Source organism: Falco punctatus (genome assembly GCF_963210335.1).
Source record: "Falco punctatus genome assembly, chromosome: 3".
NCBI classification, from domain to species: Eukaryota; Metazoa; Chordata; class Aves; order Falconiformes; family Falconidae; genus Falco; species Falco punctatus.
In genome coordinates, this window is record NC_137582.1 from 604,789 (window position 1) to 629,777 (window position 24,989).

Genomic DNA, 24,989 nt, shown 5'->3' on the forward strand with positions numbered 1-24,989 from the left:
TTCCTCCCCATCTTTATCCAATCTTCCCTATTTCTGTTTCAAACGTCTGTAGAAACCTATTTCAGTTTATTCTGAGAGGTTTGTTGTGCACCTCATTTCGTTCGTAGCATGGTCCTGCTGCCCTGCTAATATGTCAAAATGTCAAGAACCAACTCAGACGGAGCCCCCAGACGTCTGGCCAACAGCTAAACCACCTAAGGTCTGGCTTTTCTCACCAAAACAGCTACTCTCAGGACCAGGTCTTAAAAACGGAGGGCTTTAAAAACAAGTGGCTCATGTAGGTGCTCCTACGCCCCCCTGCCATGGGCAGGTTCCTCGTGAGACCAGGGTGCTGCGGGGTGGTGCAGCGCAAGCATTAGTTAAACCAGACCAGGTTTACGATGCAAAGGAAATGGTCAAAGTCCTCGGTCTGAATGGCAGAGAGGCACCTGGAAGTCAGCTAGAGGCAAGTTCAGGCCAGAGTGCCGGCTTGCTGCCAGCACCAGCCCAGGGCTCTCCCGAGCAAGTGCCAGGACACCCTGAGGACAGAGGTTGACTCCAATAACAGGCCCTGGGAGCAAGGGCAGCAGAGGCCCCAGCTGGTCAGCAGCTGGAGCGCCAGAGGCACGGGCAGAGGCCCAAGGCGTGGGCTCTGCTTGGCATGGAGAAGAAGGAGCACAGGGGCTCTCCAGCTCTGCCTGCCGGCATGGGCCTTGCCTGCACACGTCTTTCTCCCAGGATGGACCAGGCACAGACAGCCACTGGGGGAACGTGCTCAGCTTTTATTGCTCTCAGAACGTGTCCAGGGTGGAGCAGAGTCTGGCCCCACAATGTCCTCATGGCAGCTGAACGTGTTGGGCGCCGTCCATGCACCCATGCCTCGCGTGCCTCCCTGTGCCACAGCCTCTGGGTACCGCACAGGATCAGGGCCAGCTGCCATCTCTGGGGACCCCTTTGCCAGCACGGCGCTGCTGCTCTTGCTGTGGCCTGATGCAAGAAGGGCAGAACGCCTTGCGCAGAGCCCTGAGTGCCCTGCGGAAGAGGGAGGGCCGTCGCCGTCGAGCTGGGGCATGCGGGAGGGCAGCCACGCCTGTGGAAGGAAGACAAGTGTAGGCAGGGGGCTGGGCAGGTACCGGGCAAGATCCTGCCTGCTCCCCGCCACCGAGAGCTTTCCCCAGGGAGTGGTGGCCAGGGAACGGCCAGCCCCCATGCACGCAGTCCTTCTGCTTTGGCCTGGGTGCACATTGCCGGGACGGCTGGGCTAAGCCTTCCCTTGCCGGGCCAGCGCTACACTCGGGGATGTACCTGGCTCATCCTCGGGCTCATCCCTGGCCTTGGAGCAGGGCCACGTGTTATCGCTCTGCTCAGGGGCTGGCTGCCCCTCCTGGAAACCACCACGGGGGTCCTGGAACAGCTCCAGGAATGAGGGGCTGGCCATAATGCTGTGGGTGGCGATGTCTTCCCCTTGGCACAGCTCTTTGCCACTGTCGTCTTCCCGCTTGTCCTCCTCTAGGGCTGAGTGCCCTGGCGCATCCTATAAAAACATTAACAGCCAAAGGAGATGTAAGCATCCGTTATTGGCTACCGGGGGAAACACAGGGGCTTAGGGACACGCTTTAGTGGTAGACTACGCAGTGCCGTGTGTCGGGTTGGTTAGGTTTATGGTCCCTGCAGCCAGAGGAGGGCTGTGTATCACCTCTGTGCTGGGAGGCCACTTGCACGTGGAGAGCAAGAGCACAGGCAGGGGATGGAGGGGATGTCAGCGGGCTGACATGGACAGCACCAGCCATCTCCCTGCTGCACATGGCCTGGACACTGCACCTGCCTGCAGTAGCTCGTGGTGCTCAGTGCTGGTCACGCGCCCCTGGCTCACCTGGTGCCAAGAGTCCCAGGACAAGGGAGACCACGTGGAATCTGTTTCATCTTCCCCTGCTCGGTCAAGGTGGGGTGCGGCAGCATCATCCAGAGAGATCTGAGGCAGCAATGAAGCCAGATCTTCCTCGTGCGCTGCTGGGGAGAAAATGGCTGTGCTGGGCTCTCCTTGATGGTCTCCAGACATGGCAGAAGCCGTGTGTTCCCCATCCTCACATTCTTCTGGCACTAGAGTGGCTGAGTTGGGCTCTCTCTGATGCTCTCCAGGCAAGGAAGACTCACTGTCCTGAGACGCTGCAGGTGTTGTTGCTGCAGTCACCACATGCATGGTTTGTGGTGGGTCCCGCTGTTCTACCAGCTGCCTGTTGGGTCCCTGAGTCGCAGTCACAGCCTTGTGCAGGATCTCACTCACGTCCCACTGGTCTGTGTCCTGCAGAGGTGCGGCGCAGGCTGCGGGGCTGTGTGGAGCAGCCGCCTGGCTCTCTGCCTGGGCTGCTGTGGGCTGCTCACTGAGGAGAGGAGATTCCTGTGCCTTTGCCACCTCTTTTCCTATGAGAGTTAGAGGTGCACAGTGCCCCTCTTCCTCAGGAGCGGTTGCCAGGGAAACAGCTGCTGGCTCAGCATCCATGGGTTCCTCTGGGACAGGGGACATGCTCTGCAGGTCTCTAGCTGTGTCTTCTGCTGCCCCTCTGCCTACACTGCTCAGCCAGCAGGGTCCATCCTGGGGAACAGCGTGGGGGTCCTGGAAGAACTCCAGGAATGAGGGGTTGACCCAGATGCTGTGGTTGATGATGTTCTTATCTTGGGACAGCTCTTTATCATCGTCATCTTCCCAATTGTCCTCCTCAGACATGAACCCTGGCGCATCCTATAAAAACATTAACAGCCAAAGGAGATGTAAGCATCCGTTATTGGCTACCGGGGGAAACGCAGGGGCTTAGGGACATGCTTTAGGGGTAGACTACGCAGTGCCGTGTGTCAGGTTGGTTAGGTTTATGGTCCCTGCAGCCAGAGGAGGGCTGTGTATCACCTCTGTGCTGGGAGGCCACTTGCACGTGGAGAGCAAGAGCACAGGCAGGGGATGGAGGGGATGTCAGCGGGCTGACACGGACAGCACCAGCCATCTCCCTGCTGCACATGGCCTGGACACTGCACCTGCCTGCAGTAGCTCGTGGTGCTCAGTGCTGGTCACGCGCCCCTGGCTCACCTGGTGCCAAGAGTCCCAGGACAAGGGAGACCACGTGGAATCTGTTTCATCTTCCCCTGCTCGGTCAAGGTGGGGTGCGGCAGCATCATCCAGAGAGATCTGAGGCAGCAATGAAGCCAGATCTTCCTCGTGCGCTGCTGGGGAGAAAATGGCTGTGCTGGGCTCTCCTTGATGGTCTCCAGACATGGCAGAAGCCGTGTGTTCTCCATCCTCACATTCCTCTTGCACAAGAGAGGCTGTGCTGGGCTCTCCTTGATGGTCTCCAGACATGGCAGAAGCCATGTGTTCCCCATCCTCACATTCCTCTTGCACAAGAGAGGCTGTGCTGGGCTCTCCTTGATGGTCTCCAGACACGGCAGAGGCCATGTGTTCTCCATCCTCACATTCCTCTTGCACAAGAGAGGCTGTGCTGGGCTCTCCTTGATGGTCTCCAGACATGGCAGAGGCCATGTGTTCTCCATCCTCACATTCCTCTTGCACGAGAGAGGCTGTGCTGGGCTCTCCTTGATGGTCTCCAGACATGGCAGAGGCCATGTGTTCTCCATCCTCACATTCCTCTTGCACGAGAGAGGCTGTGCTGGGCTCTCCTTGATGGTCTCCAGACATGGCAGAGGCCATGTGTTCTCCATCCTCACATTCCTCTTGCACGAGAGAGGCTGTGCTGGGCTCTCCTGGAGGCTTTCCAGGCAAGGAAGACTCGCTGTCCTGAGTTGCTGAAGGTGGTCTTGGTGCCATCACCACATGCATGGTTTGTGCTGGGTCCCAGTGTTCTGCCAGTTGCTGACCGAGTCCCTGGATCGCAGCCACAGCCTCGTTCAGGACCCCACTCATTTTACACTGGTCTGTGTCCTGCAGAGGTGCAGCGCAGGCTGCGGGGCTGTGTGGGGCAGCTGCCTGGCTCTCTGCCTGGGCTGCTGTGGGCTGCTCACTGAGGAGAGGAGATTCCTGTGCCTTTGCCACCTCTTTTCCTATGAGAGTTAGAGGTGCACAGTGCCCCTCTTCCTCAGGAGCAGTTGCCAGGGAAACAGCTGCTGGCTCAGCATCCATGGGTTCCTCTGGGATAGGGGACATGCTCTGCAGGTCTCTAGCTGTGTCTGCTGCTGCCCCTCTGCCTACACTGCTCAGCCAGCAGGGCCCATCCTGGGGAACAGCGTGGGGGTCCTGGAAGAGCTCCAGGAATGAGGGGTTGACCCAGATGCTGTGAATGGTGATGCCCTCTTCTTGGGGCAGCTCATTGTCTTCTCTCCAGTCTTTTTCCTTTGGCAGGGACCCTGGGCTGTTCCGTGGCCTTGCTGCCCTTGCCCAGTTCTTCTTGGGGACACGAGCCGCTGCGCTTGCATGACTGCCTGTCCTGCTGTGCTGGGCTTTCTGATCCTCCGTCTTCACTGATGGGATGGCCACATGCTCCTGAAGAGCCTTGTGGTGCTCCCGCAGCGATTTGCCTTTGCACTTGGTTTTGGTGAGCGTCACCTGTGTTTTCAGATCGCGCTCTTCCACTTGTCCCTGCTGCCCTGAAGCCACATCCCTCCTGCCCAGGGAAGCTGGCACAGAAACCCTGCCAGCAGCACCAGTGCTTTTACGTGCATGAGCATCAGGCACGTGCTGACCTGCAGAGGCCTTGCCACTGTGGGCCACCCGGGCCTCCTCTGATCTTGCCATCGTCGCTGCACCCAGCCTGTGTTCCCAGTGCCACTGTGCCGCTGTCTGCTGGCTGGGTCGGTGGCTCCCAGTGAAAACCTTGTCCGGGTCCTTACTCAAAAGGTACCTCTTTGTCTCCTTCCCAGCTGTGGCATTGGCTGCAGGGCTGTGTGGGGCATGCCTCCTGCTCTGCACACTGGTGGCTTTCCCCTGCTCACCAGGGATGCCCCGAGTAGATGGGACAAGCTGTCGGTGTCTGCTGGTTGCAGTGCTGCTGGCCTTTCCCCTGCCCTGGGCAGAAGCTGCAGAGGCTGCTGCTGGCAGAGGCGGGAGCTTGCAGCCAGTGCTGGCAGCTCCTGGTGCCCGAGCTGCGTGCACCTTCTGTGGTGCTGCTGCCTGCCTTGCTGGCAGACGGGCTGTCTCCTCGCGCCTCACCCTGACGGAGGGCACTGCCACCCTGCATGCTGGGCTGTCCGTCTGCAAGAGAAGGCGAGGAGAGAGGCTGCGTGACTGTGGCCCTTCGCCCGTGCCCCCGTGTCCCAGCTGGAAAAGCCCCTGTGCCGGCTCCCCTGCCAGCCCCCAGGGCAGCACTCGGCCCCACAGGGAGTTGCCGCTGGGCTCCCAGAGCTGGCTGGGGAGCGCACTGCTCCGGCCATGGCCCACAGTGACTCCTGGGAGCATCCCCAGCATGCCCGGGCTGCCTGCAGGCACGGCTTGGGGGGCTCAGCTTGCTATGTGACCGGGCCCTCCCGTCCCCTCCTGCAGCTCCCGCCTGCCTGTCGGCAGCTCCTGGACTTGGGAAGACGTTTGTCCCAGGCTCCCTCGGGCTCCCTACCTGTGCGCGTTGGCTCCCAGCGGCCTGAGAGCTCTGTGGGCAGGGGAGCGGTGGCAGCCTGTTCCCATGGGGGGACAAAGCCTGTCCCTGGCTGTCCTGCGGCACTGCCAGCGGCCGCCTGTGGCCCATCTGCGGGCAGGAGGAGTCGTCAAGGAAGGGAGGCAGCTGCCTTGGCACAGCAGCCCCCACAGTGGCGGCAAGGCTGGCCCTGGCACCAAGGCAGCTCCGCGTGGCCCCGTCCCACCACCGGCCTCCTCGTCCTGCCCCGTCCCTCAGCTGGTGCCGGGTCTGCAGGCCCGGCAGCCTGCTGATGGGCCGGAGGTGGGCGTTTGCCTCCTCATCCGTGGGAATCTTCGGCAGCGCCTGCCGACGACCGGCCATGGTCACCCAGGGGAGATGCTGCCTCCTGAGGGAGTGGCTCTCCTGGGAGTGGGCACCCCAGGGCTCTGGCTCCTTAAATACCCACGGGGTCACTGTGGGGACCCGCATCACAATGACCTCTGGGCACAGTGCGCCGCCTGCATCACAAAGCCCTGGCAATGCTGTGGAGCCTGGCGGGGACTGGCTGGGGCTGGCTGGAACCGGCTGTGCCCGGTGTGGGGCAGCCCTGCTTGCCCCTCACAGAGGCCCCAGCAGGCCCGAGGCCGAACCTGCCCCATCCCCCCGGTGCCAGCAGCCTCTGCAGAGCTCAGTCCTGTGTGCGTGCAGCAGCTCTGGGTGCCACCGCCCGGGGCCTTGTCCCCAGGCATGGCTCCCACACAGGGCGCCCAGGCCTGGGGACGCTCCGGTGCCCGCCTACAGCAACGCAGGGGAGGCCCGCAGGCCTGTGCCCAGAGGCCACTGGCCACGCTGAGCTGCTCCCCGCAGTCGCCATGGGCCGCGGGGTGACCAGCCCTCTCCCCAGCCGGCTCTGGGAGGTCCCTCCCAGGCTGCTCTTCTTCAGTGCCTTTCCTCCAGAGGTGGAGCGGGCAAGGGCTCACACCCACAGCCAGGACGAGGGAGCAGGGCTGCCTCCCTGGGGCTGACGGTCTGTGCTCCCTTTCGAGCTGGAACGAAAAGAAAAGCTGCCTTTGTTCCCAGTTACAACACAGAGAAACACCTGTGTCTCATGCACATGCCTGCACCTTTTCTGACAGAAAGTGGCTTTGGGGCACAATGGAAACTGCTGGGGAGAACAAAAAAACCCACTAAAATAAACGCTGCTCAGCTGATGTTGGAGACCTTGATATTAGGCACCCAGACTTGTTCTCCTCCCTGCAGTTGTCACTCCCGGACCAGGAATTGCTTGCTAGTGGGTGAATCTGACAGCAGCAGCTCCCAGGCAGAGCTGGGAGCAGCTCCTGGGGACATCTTTAGGCTTCACAGCAGTGTTTGCTGCCCCAGCACGGGTCCCCTGCCCCCTGCAGAGACCAGGCGGGAGGCTGGAGGGAAGAGTCCCACCAACAGCTTTGGCCTCCAGGCTGGAGAACCCTGTCCCAGGCTCAGGCACCGCTGCCTCCGGGCTCCCCTACCCCATCCTGGGGCAATAAGGCAACTCTCTTCCTTCTACAGAACACCACTCAAAGCTTAAGGGGAGGAGGAAATGCCTATTTCCTCCCTAATGCAGGTTTCCCCCAGGCCTAGAGGTTGCTGCTCTCTTCTGCTCGGCTGGGAGAGGGGTTGGAGCCTTTCTCCACCTCTCCTTGACTGCCTTTCTCCTGGGCTGGGCTGGAGGGTGGGGAGTCCAAGTGCCTCCAGTGCCGAGTGCCTGCCAAGGAGCAGACGCTCTCAGCAAAGCAGACGGCAACCACAGGTGCTGTTTCCCAGAGGACCTCTTGAAAGGAGCCTGCAGCAGGACCTGGCAGCCGGGAGACCCAGCACTGCGTGCCTCTTATCACGGCCGATTTTGTCGCTTGCATCCTGCTGCCACTCTCTCCCTCACGAGCATGAGCAGGCAAACCCCTGCCCTGCAGCCGGATGTCTGTCCTGCTCCCCCGCTCTGGAGACCTGCCGCCCTGGGTGCCCCGAAGGAGAGGGTCGCTGCTGCTCTCAGCGGTGTCAATCGCTGCCCGTACCTGGGGTTGCTGTCGGTCCTTCCCCACAGACCAGGCTCCCCACGCCGCCCACTCTGCCTTTGCTTGCTCGAGCTGCTCTTGCCACTTGGGCCTCACTTGCTCCCACTCTGCAGGCAGCTGCCAGACCTCCTGGAGGGGATGGCAAGGCAGCAGAAGGCAGGATTAGTCTCAGCGCCTGGAATGGGTGTCCTTCGGGTCTGACCCGTGTTGCCGCCCCTTGCCTCAGCTGGTCGGTTGGCAGGGCTTTGCCCCTAACAGATCGGGGGCTCTAGGGTCATTCTAGGCTCCTGGCAAACACAGCTGCGACCAAAGCCCTCCACTGTGAACAGCCGAGAAAGGACTTGGGCATCTCCCATAGCCCCTGGGCCAGGAGAAAGTGTTTTGTGACAATGCAGGGGGCAAGGAAGATCTGAAGGAGGTGACAGACAGCTGACAAGGAGCGCACGTCCAGGGGTCCTTTCAGGCTGGCTCTGCACAAAGAGGCTTTTGCCGAGTCCCCAGCAGCACGGTAGCTACAGCAAGGCACGCACCTGCAGCGCTTTCTGGCAGTCGTCTGAGGATGGGAGTGTAGAGGTGGGTTTGGCTGGAGAAGCCGGCTCCTGCCTGCCTGCCTTGCCTGCCTCCTTCATCCTGGGGGAGCTGCCTGGACGTGGGGGGAGTGCACTGCAAAGAGGCACCAGGAGCAGTCAGCATGAGCACGGGGCAGTTTGCTCTCCCACTTTCGCCTGGTACCAAAGCTCCCCAGGCTGGCAGAAGCAGCACGCGAGGTGGGGCCATTTCTGCTGGCAGCGGGGAGCCTTCCCTGAACCCCCTCAGATGGACGGGGGAGGACTGCACCTCAGCTCTTGCCTAAGGGAACCACAGGGACGTGGGGTGCACTCAGCATCCACCACCTTCCCCAGTGAGGGGCCCACAACAGGGGAAACAAGCACATAAGAGCCATGCGGCACGTGTCAGGGACCTTGCCGCGTCCCTGCAGCTGGAGTGTCCGGAGGGGATGTCTCTCCTCCACGGGTGCAGGATCCCTTGCATCCCTGCCCACCAGGGTCTCACCTCTCAGAAGTCTTCTTGCCCAAGTCTTTCTGTCTTGTGCCTGGCCCCTGACTTGGCAGTGCAGGAAGGGAAAGCTTCCTCCGTCTCTGCAGCAGCTTGCCAGGATGCGCCTCTGCACCTGGCAAAGGAGGAAACTCAGCAGAACAGCCCCCTGGGGAGTGCCTTTTGACGGAGCTGTGGTCACCCAGCACGGGGCAGGGCCTCAGCTGGGCAGCAGAGACCTGTTCCCATACCTTGTCTGAGCCTGGACTTTGCTGCAGCCTTCTTGGCCCAGGCGGACAAAGCCTTGGCCACTGCTCTGCTGACCACCGTAAAGCGAAACCTGGGCAGGAAATGATGACACAGGCTTGAAGAAGGGTGACCCCTACCCTCTTGCAGCTTCCCAGCACTAATCCTCACGACTCTCGTGTGAGGCATGGCACCTCTTTTCCTTGTGGCCATGCAGCCACGCATGGGTTTTATTAGCAATCTCCCCCCGACACCAGACGGCGTAGCTTAAAGCCCTCCCTGTGTGCAGCTGGCTCTCTCTGATGGGAGTGACGGGCCGGCTGGGCATGAGAAACGCAGTGATGCTGCCCGGCCACTCCAGGAGAACACACGCGTAACCCCAGCTCATCGTAAGTTAACCAGAAACCAGCCCCTTCAGGTCAGGCCCCCTCCCAGACTCAACGCGCAATGCCAAGCCCCAGCAAGGCGCACTCCTGATCAGGAGCTGGGAATCCGCCCGCTCGGTCAGTCGAGGGCTGCAGAGGAAACGCACTCACCTGGGGAAGGCGTGCGCAGGAGCAGCCTGCATCCCCCAAGTGCTGGTTGCTCCACCGGAGACAGCTGCACCGGGCATCCACAGCCTCTGTAAAGTGACACAGAGCTGCTAGAAGGTTTCCAAGGCACTTTGCTCTTGGCTCCCAAAGGAAGCAGACCTGTCTCCTGCTCCAAAAGGAAGCCACTTCTCAAACCCCTCCTCCAAATCTTCCGCCGTGAACATGAGCCCTTGCTCTGCTCTGGAGAAGCTGCACGGCAAACACTGAGACTGTGCAGTAACGCTGCCAGTCTTTCTGTAGGGCAAGAACTCAGAAGCTCAGAATAAAACTTCTTTTCCAATGGAGAACTCAGCGTGGGCGAGCACGTGGAAAGGTGTCGGACTGGCCTGCCACGTGCAGGCTGCCCAACGACCATCGGGTTGCTCACCCTTCAAGAGGCTTCCCAAAGTCACTGCATCACCCTCAAAGCCTGAGCAACTCGCAGCGTTGAGCGGCGCCATCCAGCTGGCCTTGCTCTCCAGCCCTGTGACGCAGTCGCAATAGAATCGCATGCACAGGACGTTGTCGGTGAAGGACAGAACGCCAATGTCCTTGAAGGCGAAGGCGAGGCGCTGCCTGTTCCTCAGTTGGAAAGAGTGCAAGAGTATGGTCTCTTGCACACAGCTCTGCACCACGTGCCATGGGAAGGAAGTGGCTCGTGACAGCCACCTGTAGTTCAGCGGCTCGATCTTGACATCCTCGGCAAGGAGGAGGAACATCGTCACTGGCAGAGCGGGCTGAATTTCTATGTAAAATTAGAAACAAAATGCCAGAGAAAAGGTCGTTTAAGGAAACGGCTCTTGGGGAGTGGTTACCTTGGGAGGAGCTCAAGCTGTCCGCCTAACTTTGGAGGGAATTCTCTCCAGAGAAATTCCGAAGTCCTCATTTCTCTGCGCCCTTTCTGAAGGGCAGAGAGCATGCACCCCAGTCCCAAACAGGGCGCGGGAAAGCGGAGGGCGGCCGTTGCCTTCTCACCAGGAATAACCTCTGTGAGGAACGCGAGCTCCCGCAGAGATAACTCACCAATGTCCAGCTGGGAGACAGGTCTTCAAACCGCGTACACCTCTTCCTCACCTTGGAATCGCTCTTGGACCGTAGCAAAGGTCCCGAGTCCTGTGACCAGGACCCCTGCCCAGGAAAACGGCACAAAGGCTGACCACAGGGAAGAGCGAAACTCTATCACGTGCCAAATGCTTTCTCAGACTAGATCTGGGCATGCTTTCGCTCCTGGTTGACCACGAAGCAAGAGCAGGAGAGCAGCTGTGGGACTCCCTGAGAGAGGCCCGCTGTGAATCCCCCGCGGGAGGAGCAGCAGCGCTTCACCTTTCTCGGCCTTGGCCATCGGGCTGGGTGAGGGTGAGCTTTTCAGCGGCTGCGGGTCTCGGTCACAGAGTGCAGCGAGGGTGAGGGCAGGCAGAGATCAGGCAGGAGAGGTTGTGGTCACTGAGGACATCCCCAGGGAAACAGGAACTCTCCAGGGACACACTGGGGACACCAGGACACAGGCAGGGACAATATTATGACGTTAGGGACTTCTGGGGGGACACCAGGACTCCCAAAGGGATGTCACTGGGACATTAAAGACACCCACCGGGACACACTGGGACACAAGAACACACGGGGAGACACCACGGCGATATATAGAATGGCCTGGTAATATCTGGACCCCTCCAGGGACACCACTGTGACATTAGGAATTTCCCAGGGACGCCCCCTGGGACATCAGGGACCACCCCCTCACCTTCCCCGGGGACACCAGGACCCCTCCAGGGACAGCACTGGGACATTAAGGACCCCCCTTTAACACAAGCCCTACCCCAGGGACAATGCAGGGGCATTAAGGACTCCTCCCAGGACACCAGGACCCTCACAGGACCAGAAACGCACAAGGGACATACTGGGGACACAAGGACACTCCTGGGGACATCCCTGGGACATCAGGGACAGCACGACTGCCCCAGTGACACCACAAGGACATCAAGGACCCCCACAGGGACACCTTGCAACACAAGGACATACTGGGAGACACCACTGGGACATCATTAGAATAGCCTTTAGGACATCAGGACCCCTCCAGGGACACCCCTGTGACACTAGGAATTCCCCAGGAACCCCGCCCCGGGACATAACAGACTACCCACTCACCTCCCTGGGGACACCAGGACCACCCCCAGGGACACCCCACAACGCCCCAGGGACGCGCTGGGACACCAGGACACCACCACCACCCCCGGGACACCATTAGGACATCAGGGACATCCCTAGAACCTTAACCACTAGAACGTTAAGGACTCCCAGAAGGACATATTAGGTCACATGCACCCCCTGACAGACACCACTGGGACAGCTAGAATGGACTGGGGACATCAGGACGCCTCCAGGGACACCGCTGCGACATTAATGACCCCCACCAGGGACACATTGTGATACACAAGGACCCACTGACACACCACTGGGACATGTAGAACGGCCTGGGGATACCAGGACCACCCCAGCGACAACACTGGGACATACAGGACCCCCCTGGAAACACATGACCTGCAACCAGGGAAACTGCAGGGGCATTAGGAACTCCCCCTGGGACACCAGGACCCCCACAGGACACACTGGGGCACCCGAATGCCTATAGGGACACCTGAGAACACTAGGACATCCCTGGAGACATCCCTGGGACACCAGGGACACTCCCGGGGACATTAGGACCCTCCCAGGGACACCCTAGTGACATTAGGGACATCTTGGAAGCAGAAGGACCCTCCGCAGAGCACTCCTGGGACATCAGGATCCCCCCAAGGGGACCCTCCAGCAGGTCATTCTCAGTTATCACGCAGAAGCTCCCCCTCGATGGAAGTCCTTAGCAGCAGGGCAGCCCTCAGATCTGCACTGTCAAGGAAACGGAGGCCCAGAAACAGACCCCCCATCCCAAAATGGGAGGACCCCCTCCCCACATGACACGTGATAGCTTAACATTATGCTAGGGGCCAACCAATGTCCTCCTTTTTCTTCTAGTGCCGTGACGACCATGGGTGGTACATGGACGGTCACCTTCTGCCCCATGGTGAACTTAGGGGCCTCCTGCATCAGTAGCACAGGTGCTGCTCCTGCTTTAAGGCATCCAGGCCATCCTGAGCTCACCTCATCCAGCTCTTTGCAGGAGTAAGCTACAGCCCGCCCCTGAGGCCCTAAACAATGCGCCAGAACTCCAAAGGCAATACCTTTTCCCTCACGCTTAAAAAGTGCACAGGTCTTTGTCACATCAGGTAATCCCCACGCGGGGGCCTCCACCAGAGCTCACTTTTCTTCAGACGCTTGAAAGTGGCTTTACCCTCCTCTGTCCCGCCAATAGACCCATGGCAGGAGGTTTTCGGTAGCTCGTACTGAGCTTTCACAAATAAAACACAATTGCCTCCCCAAAGCCCACACCATCCGACCACCCCGAGAAATCCTCGTAGTTCCTTGAGAGCCTGAGGCTCCGCGAGGCAGCGAATAGCCTCCTTCTGTTGGGATCCCAACTGTCTCTGGCCTTCCAGCACTTCAAACCCCAAACGTGGAAGTGACTCCTCGATAATTCCATATCCACTAGTTCCCAAGACATTTAGAAGGCTTATCGTCAGGGAAAGACACAGCTCCCAAGTCCCTGCCGCAACCACAATATCATCCTATGATCGCAGAACTCTTCCCTGATCATTTTCTGTTCTCCAAATGTCAAACTGCTTTGCCAACTGATTCCCAAAGATTGTCGGGATATTTTGAAAGCCTTGTGGTACAACCGCCTAAGTGTATTGCATTTTCCTTCCCGTTTCTGGGTTTGCGCATTCACAAGCAAAAGGCTTCTGACTGTCAGTGCCCCGGGGAACACAGAAAAAGGCATCCTTCACATCAAAACCTGTACACCATCCCTGTTCCCCTGTAAGGGTGGTTTCATATCTGTATGGATGTGCTACTACAGGATAAATACCTTGAGGTATGTGATTTGTTGCTCTTAAATCCTGCACCAATCGGCAATCTTGACCCTTGGCCTTTTTCACTGGCAAAACAGGGGTGCTGGATTTCAACGCACACCCCACCAACAGGTTGTACTTCAAGAATTTCTGAATTATCGCTACCGACCCATTCCTAGCTTCCAGCTTCAGGCGATACTGTTTCCTTCTCAGCGGGGATGATCCAGGCTTTAAGTCAATCCTCACAGGTTTTGACCTGTGGGGTTTTCCAGGAACCTCTCCGGCTCGTACAATAGGAATCACAGCATCTCTGACCTCCGGGCGTATCTTTCCCCTTTCAAGGCAGCATAGCCTGTAACAACAAAGCTGCTGCCTCTCGACACAAACAGTTTCTGGAATTAAGATTTCTATTTCCTCGTTTTAAAATCAGATTTCTGCTTCCAATTTTTTGGAGTAGATCTCTCCCCAAACAATGCTTTGGGAAAATTTGGCTAATATAAAAACTGATGAGGAACCCACTGTTTTCCCAGCTTCACTGCTAAGGGTTTCAAAAATGGCCAAGTTTCATGGGTCCCTGCCATACCAGCAATGCTTATATCCTTACTGCTTAGTTCCCCTCTAAAGTCTTCTGAACAGAGGAAGTAGCCCCAGGATCTGCCCAAAGCTCAACTTCTTCACTTCCCAGCTCCGCTTTAACGAGAGGCTCCTCTGGGGAGAGACTCCTCCGCTCCCCCTCATTCCTCGCTTACTGGGAGCAAGGGGGCAGAGGGGCTCCAATCCTTAAGCAGACGGTCTTCTTCTGAACGCCCATCCCTTTTGCACTGTGCACACTGATTATCAGCCAACCGAGGGCTGGGCCGGAGTCCCCCTCTCGGGCTCTGCCCCATCCTCAGGCCCTTGCCCTCACCCTACCATTTTACTCTGATACCGCCAACAAGCAACAATTTACTCTTCCCTTTCGACTCTCTCTATGACGATCTGCAATCCAAGCAACATCCAACAGCTTTCCCCTATCTCGAGCAATCACTTCCTTGTAACTTCTGTAACTTTCTTCTAATACCATCCCAGGATTGGCCCACCAATAGAGGGGCCAATTGATCTCATCCCTCTTAAGATGCAGGGTCAGCACTTGTAGAGTTGCGGGCTACCTCCTTCATTCTGTTCTGCAGTCCTGTGGGGGGCTCTTGGCTATCGTGCCTAGCCTCGTACCATTCGGACATGGTTATTGCCTTAGCCACAGCATTTTGAATGCCAAATATAATCCCTTTCTGATACCGAGTCCAAAGCTGCCTGGGTCTGTTAACAGGCAGGTCCCAGTTTGGACCAACGGAGGGGAAATGATGCTCCACAGTTCCTGTTTTAACCTCGGCTTCCACATGTATTCTAGCGGCTTGACAAATCATCTCCTTCTCCCTACTATCAAACAAAACCTGCAGTATTGCCCCTATATCCTTACACTCTGGATCATCCTGTGTTTTAGCCATCATTATTTCAAAAACACCAGCCGCCTTCTCAGGGTCGTCTCGGTAATTTCCTGCGGTTGCTTTGCAATTCTTCAACTCTGTTACAGAAAACGGGACCGTCACCGTAATGGGTCCTTCATTTCCCACAGCCTGGCGCAGGGGAGCCTGTGTCACTTCCCCTGGTTTGGCCCGCTCCCACCCTGCGGCTGGGCTAAAACCTTCTGCCCCACTAAATCGCTCTCCCTCTTCACAGCCACTTTCCCTGCCACCAGCCTCGTCAGCTCGCCTGCCACCACTTTCTCTTACCCTGCTCATATCACTAGTATCAGCATCAGAACTCTCTCCCAGTCTCTGCTGGGCTCCAACCATTAACTCCAAACCGTCGTCTCTAAACCTCCTTCTTTCTTGTAGTCATTACAATTTTAAACGCCTCTGTCTGATACTACAAGCAGAGCAGACCCTTTTCAACAACCTCTTCTTATCCTTTTCCAAAGCCAAAAGAAAAGGATCTCAGGGAGGTAAATTTATACCACGCTGGTTTTGCCATTCAGAATGGGTCTTTACAGTGGAAAAAGATCAGCATACCAAACTCTGTCCCTTTTCCTTTCTTGCCTTCAAAACAACATCAGCTGTAACATCGTACAATAATGCAAACTGCCATTTTCCCCCATCGCCCAGTTTCTACAGAGACCACCCCTGAGTACAGTATTGCACTAGGGTGCTTTTAGTTACATTTCCCTCAGAACTACCCCTTAATTCTTCCCAGTGTCCCAAAACACATCCCAGTGGAGACTGCTGTAAAATACCACGGCCGTGTACACTGACCGGGGCCCACTTTCTTTTAGCATCCTGAACACTTTATCATATACATGTATAGAAGTATTTTCAGATGTTCAGAGTGCACTCTACTAGACACACACACACCCCCCATTAATATACTCGAGTATGTCAGGCAGAAATTTTACCAGAGACATTGATTCCAGGAGAGCCCTCAATAACCCAGCCCAGCAGGGCTTTTGCCTCTGCTTAGGGGCAGGTATCCCAGACCACAAGGAATGCCTGACATCTTACCAGGGGAACGTTGCTTTGGAGTCGTTGGTCCGGGAATCAGAGGTCTTCCCCAAGAGTCCCTCAGTGCCGGCTGGAATTGCTGCGATTCACAGCTCCACCGACGCTCAAGAGCAGAGTCTCACCTGGGTCACCAGAAAATGATACCGTAAAGGCGGTCACGGTGAAAAACCCTCTCAGACCTGATGTGAAGTTTCAGAAGGCAGGCATTCTTTATGGCAGCGCTGGGAGCACGGGGGAGTGTCACCTCTGAGCACGCTCACCAAGTTACTCGAGGGTCCGCATTACATACAGCAGAGTACTTGCACGCTCATAGTGCATCACACACGCACACTCTACCGACTTGTCTCCTCTTGTGGCCAGAACTTCCCCGCTCAGAGGCTTTTTTGTGCATCACTCAAGAGAATGAAGTTCTTTTCCCCATCCGCTCTTTGTTCCGTGCCCTTCCCAAGGCTGACTCCCCAGATCAGTCATCCCTTTGTTCATCACTTCCAACAACTTTAGAGAGGTAGCTTAGCTAAACTTTGTGCCTAGATTTCTTTCACATAGAGCCAAACACGGTATTAGAGCTTGGAAACTGGGGAGTTTAGACATCTGGTCCCGTTGCTGAGCCAGCAACCTTCCCTGAACAGATTCCTTGGACAGAAAGGTATATACAGTGCTATCTATACAGTGCCATCAAAACCTTCCCCTACATACCATGGCTGTCCCTCAAACCCTTCCATCCAGCACCCCAGTCAGGCCTAAAAGCCTCCCCATTGCCCCCATCCCATTCCCAATTTCTTCCCTCAAGCCACCCCCCACCCCGCACCCCAGCTCATTTCTAAAATCCTCCCCCGTGCCTCTCGGACTGTCCCCAAACTATTTCCCCTGTGCCCCCAACCCCAGCAGTCCATCTATACAATCCTTCCCCCACCCCCCTCCTTTGCCCCCACAACCTTCCCCCTGTACCCCCATCCCACCCTGAGAACCTTCCTCAACACCCCAACCACCCCCCTCCGTCGGGCCCTGCAGTGATTCCACTTGCCCCCAGTCTGGCCCTAACATCCTTCCCCTCACTCCCGTCCTGTCCCTAAAGCCCTTCCCCCCAGACCCTCATGGCCATTCCTAGACTCCTTTCCCCCGACCCCACACTTTCTCCCGTCACTATTTCTCCCCAGCCCCTGCCGGTCATGCCCTACACTCCTTCCCACAGCCCCCCCCTCCACTCTGTCCCTAAAATCGTTCCCCTGCCCCCCGTCAGCCCCTAAAACCCTCCCTGGAACCCCCCTCTCACTACCTACAGGCCTCCCCCGACCCCCTCGGTCCGTCACTAAATCCATCCCCCCCCCCCCCCCCGCCCCCCCAGGCCTGCTAGAGACTCCTTCCCCCCACCCCCCGGTCCGTCCCTGAAATCTCTCCCCCGGCCCCACGGTCTGTCCCCAACAGCCCCCCCGGCCCCAGCAGGGCTGGCTCTTTACCACCGCGGTGGGAAAGGCGCTCAGGTTCTGCCAAGCATCTCTGCAGCTGCTGCTGTTTGAGGTCACCCTCAGAGGGAGCGGAGGACAGGACAGCCAGTGCCACCAGGGCTCAGCTGCTGGGAGCCCCAGCTTGTGTGGCATCGGGTGGGCCTCCCGCCACGGCCCAGCACAGCCTGCAGGTCCCCTCCGTCGAAAAGTCACCTCCTCTGGGCCATGGCCGCTCTGACAGGGCTCTTCCCAAAGCAGCCAACTCTGTTCCTCATGCCTACCGTCAGGCACAGGGGACGCTCACCTGAGAGCAGCTCCTGGCTGCACTGTGAGGGGGGGGCGAGGCCCGGCAGGAGGCCTCATAGCCCTGGGCACAGGATCCCTCTGAATTCAGCTGTTCCATTGCCTCAGGCAGCCAACACAGAAAATGGTGCCGCAAGGCATGCGGTGCCACGGTTGGAAACTCCAGGGCCAAGCGAGAAGGGGGGAAACTGTCAGCCCGCTTGGTCCTTGATGTCAGAAAGAGCTTCCTTGCCTGGTTTCTTACACGTTGCAACTCTCAGCTACACCACACGCTTGAGGTTTTTCTAGGCTTCTCTCAGGGAAGGAAAAGGATGCCCAACTGCATGCATGCGTGTAATCACTAGAGCGTTTTGGAGTTTCAACTGTGAAAAATTACATTTCAAAAGAGAATCAAAATGACACCCATTACCACCCAAGGTTCACGCCAGATGTTCTCCATAAAGGAGGACAGAGAAAGGTGTGGCTACATCGCCCACAGAACGCTAGAATCATTTCAGCTAGCAGGCACCCTGGAAGGTCTCCCATGCCTCCTCATGTTCTAAACAGCCACAGTGAAGGAAAGGCTCCACGGAAGGAAAATCCTTTTCTCGTCACAGCTAGGGGTGCCACCGAGGCACTTCCTGGGTCCCAGTGTTACAGAAAGAAGTTTGAAGCACTCTCCTCCAGAACTGATTCTCTTCTAAGAACAACCAAAGGTCAGGGAAATGCACAAGTGGAAAGACGCCTGAGACAAAGACATAAATGCACATACACGTAACAGTTTACTATGAGCTTTGCTTCCTCAGGAAGCAATGTTCAAGTATCCTCATCAGTCTTCCTCCCCATCTTTATCCAATCTTCCCTATTTCTGTTTCAAACGTCTGTAGAAACCTATTTCAGTTTATTCTGAGAGGTTTGTTGTGCACCTCATTTCGTTCGTAGCATGGTCCTGCTGCCCTGCTAATATGTCAAAATGTCAAGAACCAACTCAGACGGAGCCCCCAGACGTCTGGCCAACAGCTAAACCACCTAAGGTCTGGCTTTTCTCACCAAAACAGCTACTCTCAGGACCAGGTCTTAAAAACGGAGGGCTTTAAAAACAAGTGGCTCATGTAGGTGCTCCTACGCCCCCCTGCCATGGGCAGGTTCCTCGTGAGACCAGGGTGCTGCGGGGTGGTGCAGCGCAAGCATTAGTTAAACCAGACCAGGTTTACGATGCAAAGGAAATGGTCAAAGTCCTCGGTCTGAATGGCAGAGAGGCACCTGGAAGTCAGCTAGAGGCAAGTTCAGGCCAGAGTGCCGGCTTGCTGCCAGCACCAGCCCAGGGCTCTCCCGAGCAAGTGCCAGGACACCCTGAGGACAGAGGTTGACTCCAATAACAGGCCCTGGGAGCAAGGGCAGCAGAGGCCCCAGCTGGTCAGCAGCTGGAGCGCCAGAGGCACGGGCAGAGGCCCAAGGCGTGGGCTCTGCTTGGCATGGAGAAGAAGGAGCACAGGGGCTCTCCAGCTCTGCCTGCCGGCATGGGCCTTGCCTGCACACGTCTTTCTCCCAGGATGGACCAGGCACAGACAGCCACTGGGGGAACGTGCTCAGCTTTTATTGCTCTCAGAACGTGTCCAGGGTGGAGCAGAGTCTGGCCCCACAATGTCCTCATGGCAGCTGAACGTGTTGGGCGCCGTCCATGCACCCATGCCTCGCGTGCCTCCCTGTGCCACAGCCTCTGGGTACCGCACAGGATCAGGGCCAGCTGCCATCTCTGGGGACCCCTTTGCCAGCACGGCGCTGCTGCTCTTGCTGTGGCCTGATGCAAGAAGGGCAGAACGCCTTGCGCAGAGCCCTGAGTGCCCTGCGGAAGAGGGAGGGCCGTCGCCGTCGAGCTGGGGCATGCGGGAGGGCAGCCACGCCTGTGGAAGGAAGACAAGTGTAGGCAGGGGGCTGGGCAGGTACCGGGCAAGATCCTGCCTGCTCCCCGCCACCGAGAGCTTTCCCCAGGGAGTGGTGGCCAGGGAACGGCCAGCCCCCATGCACGCAGTCCTTCTGCTTTGGCCTGGGTGCACATTGCCGGGACGGCTGGGCTAAGCCTTCCCTTGCCGGGCCAGCGCTACACTCGGGGATGTACCTGGCTCATCCTCGGGCTCATCCCTGGCCTTGGAGCAGGGCCACGTGTTATCGCTCTGCTCAGGGGCTGGCTGCCCCACCTGGAAACCACCACGGGGGTCCTGGAACAGCTCCAGGAATGAGGGGCTGGCCATAATGCTGTGGGTGGCGATGTCTTCCCCTTGGCACAGCTCTTTGCCACTGTCGTCTTCCCGCTTGTCCTCCTCTAGGGCTGAGTGCCCTGGCGCATCCTATAAAAACATTAACAGCCAAAGGAGATCTAAGCATCCGTTATTGGCTACCGGGGAAAGACAGGCGCTTAGGGACACGCTTTAGTGGTAGACTACGCAGTGCCGTGTGTCAGGTTGGTTAGGTTTATGGTCCCTGCAGCCAGAGGAGGGCTGTGTATCACCTCTGTGCTGGGAGGCCACTTGCACGTGGAGAGCAAGAGCACAGGCAGGGGATGGAGGGGATGTCAGCGGGCTGACACGGACAGCACCAGCCATCTCCCTGCTGCACATGGCCTGGACACTGCACCTGCCTGCAGTAGCTCGTGGTGCTCAGTGCTGGTCACGCGCCCCTGGCTCACCTGGTGCCAAGAGTCCCAGGACAAGGGAGACCACGTGGAATCTGTTTCATCTTCCCCTGCTCGGTCAAGGTGGGGTGCGGCAGCATCATCCAGAGAGATCTGAGGCAGCAATGAAGCCAGATCTTCCTCGTGCGCTGCTGGGGAGAAAATGGCTGTGCTGGGCTCTCCTTGATGGTCTCCAGACATGGCAGAAGCCGTGTGTTCTCCATCCTCACATTCCTCTTGCACAAGAGAGGCTGTGCTGGGCTCTCCTTGATGGTCTCCAGACATGGCAGAAGCCATGTGTTCCCCATCCTCACATTCCTCTTGCACAAGAGAGGCTGTGCTGGGCTCTCCTTGATGGTCTCCAGACACGGCAGAGGCCATGTGTTCTCCATCCTCACATTCCTCTTGCACAAGAGAGGCTGTGCTGGGCTCTCCTTGATGGTCTCCAGACACGGCAGAGGCCATGTGTTCTCCATCCTCACATTCCTCTTGCACGAGAGAGGCTGTGCTGGGCTCTCCTTGATGGTCTCCAGACATGGCAGAGGCCATGTGTTCTCCATCCTCACATTCCTCTTGCACGAGAGAGGCTGTGCTGGGCTCTCCTTGATGGTCTCCAGACATGGCAGAGGCCATGTGTTCTCCATCCTCACATTCCTCTTGCACGAGAGAGGCTGTGCTGGGCTCTCCTGGAGGCTTTCCAGGCAAGGAAGACTCGCTGTCCTGAGTTGCTGAAGGTGGTCTCGGTGCCATCACCACATGCATGGTTTGTGCTGGGTCCCAGTGTTCTGCCAGTTGCTGACCGAGTCCCTGGATCGCAGCCACAGCCTCGTTCAGGACCCCACTCATTTTACACTGGTCTGTGTCCTGCAGAGCCATGTTGTAGGCTGCGGGGCTGTGTGGAGCAGCCGCCTGGCTCTCTGCCTGGGCTGCTGTGGGCTGCTCACTGAGGAGAGGAGATTCCTGTGCCTTTGCCACCTCTTTTCCTATGAGAGTTAGAGGTGCACAGTGCCCCTCTTCCTCAGGAGCGGTTGCCAGAGAAACAGCTGCTGGCTCAGCATCCATGGGTTCCTCTGGGATAGGGGACATGCTCTGCAGGTCTCTAGCTGTGTCTGCTGCTGCCCCTCTGCCTACACTGCTCAGCCAGCAGGGCCCATCCTGGGGAACAGCGTGGGGGTCCTGGAAGAGCTCCAGGAATGAGGGGTTGACCCAGATGCTGTGAATGGTGATGCCCTCTTCTTGGGGCAGCTCATTGTCTTCTCTCCAGTCTTTTTCCTTTGGCAGGGACCCTGGGCTGTTCCGTGGCCTTGCTGCCCTTGCCCAGTTCTTCTTGGGGACACGAGCCGCTGCGCTTGCATGACTGCCTGTCCTGCTGTGCTGGGCTTTCTGATCCTCCGTCTTCACTGATGGGATGGCCACATGCTCCTGAAGAGCCTTGTGGTGCTCCCGCAGCGATTTGCCTTTGCACTTGGTTTTGGTGAGCGTCACCTGTGTTTTCAGATCGCGCTCTTCCACTTGTCCCTGCTGCCCTGAAGCCACATCCCTCCTGCCCAGGGAAGCTGGCACAGAAACCCTGCCAGCAGCACCAGTGCTTTTACGTGCATGAGCATCAGGCACGTGCTGACCTGCAGGGGCCTTGCCACTGTGGGCCACCCGGGCCTCCTCTGATCTTGCCATCTTCGCCGCACCCAGCCTGTGTTCCCAGTGCCACTGTGCCGCTGCCTGCTGGCTGGGTCGGTGGCTCCCAGTGAAAACCTTGTCCGGGTCCTTACTCAAAAGGTACCTCTTTGTCTCCTTCCCAGCTGTGGCATTGGCTGCAGGGCTGTGTGGGGCATGCCTCCTGCTCTGCACACTGGTGGCTTTCCCCTGCTCACCAGGGATGCCCCGAGTAGATGGGACAAGCTGTCGGTGTCTGCTGGTTGCAGTGCTGCTGGCCTTTCCCCTGCCCTGGGCAGAAGCTGCAGAGGCTGCTGCTGGCAGAGGCGGGAGCTTGCAGCCAGTGCTGGCAGCTCCTGGTGCCCGAGCTGCGTGCACCTTCTGTGGTGCTGCTGCCTGCCTTGCTGGCAGACGGGCTGTCTCCTCGCGCCTCACCCTGACGGAGGGCACTGCCACCCTGCATGCTGGGCTGTCCGTCTGCAAGAGAAGGCGAGGAGAGAGGCTGCGTGACTGTGGCCCTTCGCCCGTGCCCCCGTGTCCCAGCTGGAAAAGCCCCTGTGCCGGCTCCCCTGCCAGCCCCCAGGGCAGCACTCGGCCCCACAGGGAGTTGCCGCTGGGCTCCCAGAGCTGGCTGGGGAGCGCACTGCTCCGGCCATGGCCCACAGTGACTCCTGGGAGCATCCCCAGCATGCCCGGGCTGCCTGCAGGCACGGCTTGGGGGGCTCAGCTTGCTATGTGACCGGGCCCTCCCGTCCCCTCCTGCAGCTCCCGCCTGCCTGTCGGCAGCTCCTGGACTCGGGAAGACGTTTGTCCCGGGCTCCCTCGGGCTCCCTACCTGTGCGCGTTGGCTCCCAGCGGCCTGCGAGCTCTGTGGGCAGGGGAGCGGTGGCAGCCTGTTCCCATGGGGGGACAAAGCCTGTCCCTGGCTGTCCTGCGGCACTGCCAGCGGCCGCCTGTGGCCCATCTGCGGGCGGGAGGAGTCGTCAAGGAAGGGAGGCGGCTGCCTTGGCACAGCGGCCCCCACAGTGGCGGCAAGGCTGGCCCTGGCACCCCGTCCTGCCCCGTCCCTCAGCTGGTGCCGGGTCTGCAGGCCCGGCAGCCTGCTGATGGGCCGGGGGTGGGCGTTTGCCTCCTCATCCGTGGGAATCTTCGGCAGCGCCTGCCGACGACCGGCCATGGTCACCCAGGGGAGATGCTGCCTCCTGAGGGAGTGGCTCTCCTGGGAGTGGGCACCCCAGGGCTCTGGCTCCTTAAATACCCACGGGGTCACTGTGGGGACCCGCATCACAATGACCTCTGGGCACAGTGCGCCGCCTGCATCACAAAGCCCTGGCAATGCTGTGGAGCCTGGCGGGGACTGGCTGGGGCTGGCTGGAACCGGCTGTGCCCGGTGTGGGGCAGCCCTGCTTGCCCCTCACAGAGGCCCCAGCAGGCCCGAGGCCGAACCTGCCCCATCCCCCCGGTGCCAGCAGCCTCTGCAGAGCTCAGTCCTGTGTGCGTGCAGCAGCTCTGGGTGCCACCGCCCGGGGCCTTGTCCCCAGGCATGGCTCCCACACAGGGCGCCCAGGCCTGGGGACGCTCCGGTGCCCGCCTACAGCAACGCAGGGGAGGCCCGCAGGCCTGTGCCCAGAGGCCACTGGCCACGCTGAGCTGCTCCCCGCAGTCGCCATGGGCCGCGGGGTGACCAGCCCTCTCCCCAGCCGGCTCTGGGAGGTCCCTCCCAGGCTGCTCTTCTTCAGTGCCTTTCCTCCAGAGGTGGAGCGGGCAAGGGCTCACACCCACAGCCAGGACGAGGGAGCAGGGCTGCCTCCCTGGGGCTGACGGTCTGTGCTCCCTTTCGAGCTGGAACGAAAAGAAAAGCTGCCTTTGTTCCCAGTTACAACACAGAGAAACACCTGTGTCTCATGCACATGCCTGCACCTTTTCTGACAGAAAGTGGCTTTGGGGCACAATGGAAACTGCTGGGGAGAACAAAAAAACCCACTAAAATAAACGCTGCTCAGCTGATGTTGGAGACCTTGATATTAGGCACCCAGACTTGTTCTCCTCCCTGCAGTTGTCACTCCCGGACCAGGAATTGCTTGCTAGTGGGTGAATCTGACAGCAGCAGCTCCCAGGCAGAGCTGGGAGCAGCTCCTGGGGACATCTTTAGGCTTCACAGCAGTGTTTGCTGCCCCAGCACGGGTCCCCTGCCCCCTGCAGAGACCAGGCGGGAGGCTGGAGGGAAGAGTCCCACCAACAGCTTTGGCCTCCAGGCTGGAGAACCCTGTCCCAGGCTCAGGCACCGCTGCCTCCGGGCTCCCCTACCCCATCCTGGGGCAATAAGGCAACTCTCTTCCTTCTACAGAACACCACTCAAAGCTTAAGGGGAGGAGGAAATGCCTATTTCCTCCCTAATGCAGGTTTCCCCCAGGCCTAGAGGTTGCTGCTCTCTTCTGCTCGGCTGGGAGAGGGGTTGGAGCCTTTCTCCACCTCTCCTTGACTGCCTTTCTCCTGGGCTGGGCTGGAGGGTGGGGAGTCCAAGTGCCTCCAGTGCCGAGTGCCTGCCAAGGAGCAGACGCTCTCAGCAAAGCAGACGGCAACCACAGGTGCTGTTTCCCAGAGGACCTCTTGAAAGGAGCCTGCAGCAGGACCTGGCAGCCGGGAGACCCAGCACTGCGTGCCTCTTATCACGGCCGATTTTGTCGCTTGCATCCTGCTGCCACTCTCTCCCTCACGAGCATGAGCAGGCAAACCCCTGCCCTGCAGCCGGATGTCTGTCCTGCTCCCCCGCTCTGGAGACCTGCCGCCCTGGGTGCCCCGAAGGAGAGGGTCGCTGCTGCTCTCAGCGGTGTCAGTCGCTGCCCGTACCTGGGGTTGCTGTCGGTCCTTCCCCGCAGACCAGGCTCCCCACGCCGCCCACTCTGCCTTTGCTTGCTCGAGCTGCTCTTGCCACTTGGGCCTCACTTGCTCCCACTCTGCAGGCAGCTGCCAGACCTCCTGGAGGGGATGGCAAGGCAGCAGAAGGCAGGATTAGTCTCAGCGC

The 24,989-nt window shown here is 58.8% G+C and overlaps 1 protein-coding gene across 1 annotated transcript; it reads right to left on the reverse strand.

Moving 5' to 3' along the window:
• Positions 1 to 2,759: 2,759 nt before the first annotated feature.
• Positions 2,760 to 24,989, reverse strand: LOC308060222 (uncharacterized protein; the record flags this gene model as incomplete). Its single annotated transcript, XM_080378689.1, has 3 exons — positions 23,015 to 24,989; positions 3,495 to 5,785; positions 2,760 to 2,766 (listed from the first exon to the last, which is right to left on the reverse strand). The coding sequence occupies exons 2-3, from the start codon at positions 5,384 to 5,386 to the stop codon at positions 2,760 to 2,762; spliced, it is 1,899 nt and encodes a 632-aa protein (XP_080234815.1). The 5' UTR covers positions 5,387 to 5,785; positions 23,015 to 24,989.